This window comes from Frankliniella occidentalis, unplaced genomic scaffold (genome assembly GCF_000697945.3).
Source record: "Frankliniella occidentalis isolate FOCC.00 unplaced genomic scaffold, Focc_3.1 Scaffold28, whole genome shotgun sequence".
NCBI classification, from domain to species: domain Eukaryota; kingdom Metazoa; phylum Arthropoda; class Insecta; order Thysanoptera; family Thripidae; genus Frankliniella; species Frankliniella occidentalis.
The window spans coordinates 1,017,479-1,018,836 of record NW_026267158.1 but is presented as its reverse complement, the minus strand read 5'-3'; the positions used below and the strand labels follow the sequence as shown (position 1 = coordinate 1,018,836).

The 1,358-nt window shown below is 47.5% G+C and overlaps 1 protein-coding gene across 1 annotated transcript in view; it reads left to right on the top strand.

Moving 5' to 3' along the window:
• The first annotated feature begins 162 nt into the window (after window positions 1–162).
• The window catches only part of LOC127749054 (uncharacterized), a 9,401-nt gene continuing 8,205 nt past the window's right edge, over window positions 163–1,358 (top strand). The window contains exon 1 of the mRNA XM_052265581.1: window positions 163–258. Within this exon, the coding sequence (XP_052121541.1) occupies window positions 221–258 (38 nt within the window). The 5' untranslated portion in view covers window positions 163–220. The remainder of the gene's footprint in view (window positions 259–1,358) is intronic.

Here is a 1,358-nt window from a genome sequence, read left to right as displayed (position 1 = left end):
ATTTCAGGTTCAGAAATCAGATTATTCTGTTGAGCAGTGATTGTGTACGGGGAGGTACGCGAAAAGGGGAGCCATAAGATCGTGCCACTGGCGGGGTAGCGTGGCGTAGCGCCTCGGCCGCCCCAGAGCAGATGAGTGGCGCGAGCGGCTGCCCATAGGTTAGGTTGCGTGCCGTTACACTTCAGTCAGATTACAGTATCTAATAGTTGTGAATCTAGGCATGCACCATGGCATCACATTTACCACCACAGGATCAAGGTTTATTGCGACAGTTGAGTCACTGTCACCGAATTAAAATTGTATTTATGTGGTGTCCGAACACTGACTAGGATACCGTTACGGTTTCGAAAATTATGTTTTGGGGTCGATCTAAATGTCAGTGTTTAAATAGGAGTGTATGTTGTTGTTGCTTAGTTAGGGTCTCACTTCACGAGTACATACAAATTTGTCTAATGCAAAACTGCAAATGACAACAAAGAGAGGTTATCCCGTCATCAACCACACGAAGAGCACTTGTTATCACTCACCGCAGCGCCGTATGGCTTCATAGTTGTCTTTTGATTTCCGGTGTGACTTTTTATCTTCAATGGTCAATTCCTTCCACTCTGAGGCGGTGAAAAACACTTTAATATCTCCATATTCGCTATCGTCAGCCTCAGCGCTCGACATGGTGGTCAGCACCACTGGCTGCCGACTGATACCGAAGAACCCTCGGAGCGGGTAAAGCTTGCTGCAAAATTACGCGCGATTTCAGATGAGCGGGAGCTCAGCTGAGCCTGCCACTCTCTTGTTGACAGTATAAGAGAGATCGCACATTGAATGCTCAAAGCAATTTTTTTTTAGATAACGTGTTCGCTTTCTCAGTCGAATCCTCGTTAAAAGCGTGTTGAAAGGAAAGAAAAGCTTGATGCCGCGGCGTAGTGAGGGCGTGGGGCGTAGCGACGCCTCTACGGTCCTGGAATAGTACGGAGTCGAAAATGAAGCCGGAAATAGACGAGTAGAGGGGTGGGGTGGGGAACCTGACAAAGAAGCACGCAACATGCTGTAATTATGTTGAGTATGAATTAACTATCTAGTTGTGCTTGTTGAGCGGCAACGGAAATAGCAAATAATAAGAGAACACGCTGTGCGTTTCTCCACGTCCCGCACGCCGCAACAGACAGTCGTTGTGAAACGCGTGAAATGGTAATCTCACAAAGGGACCACCGCCATTACTCACAGTAGAGGAGTTCCGGTCCAGATAAGAGAAACAAAAATCGTCGGGGGAAAAAAGCCGCTTGCTTTTATTTTTTGCAGCTTTTGCCCCTGCCTGTGCCTTTGCCTCATTATCACCAGTAATCAGCTTGGCCTGCCTGCGT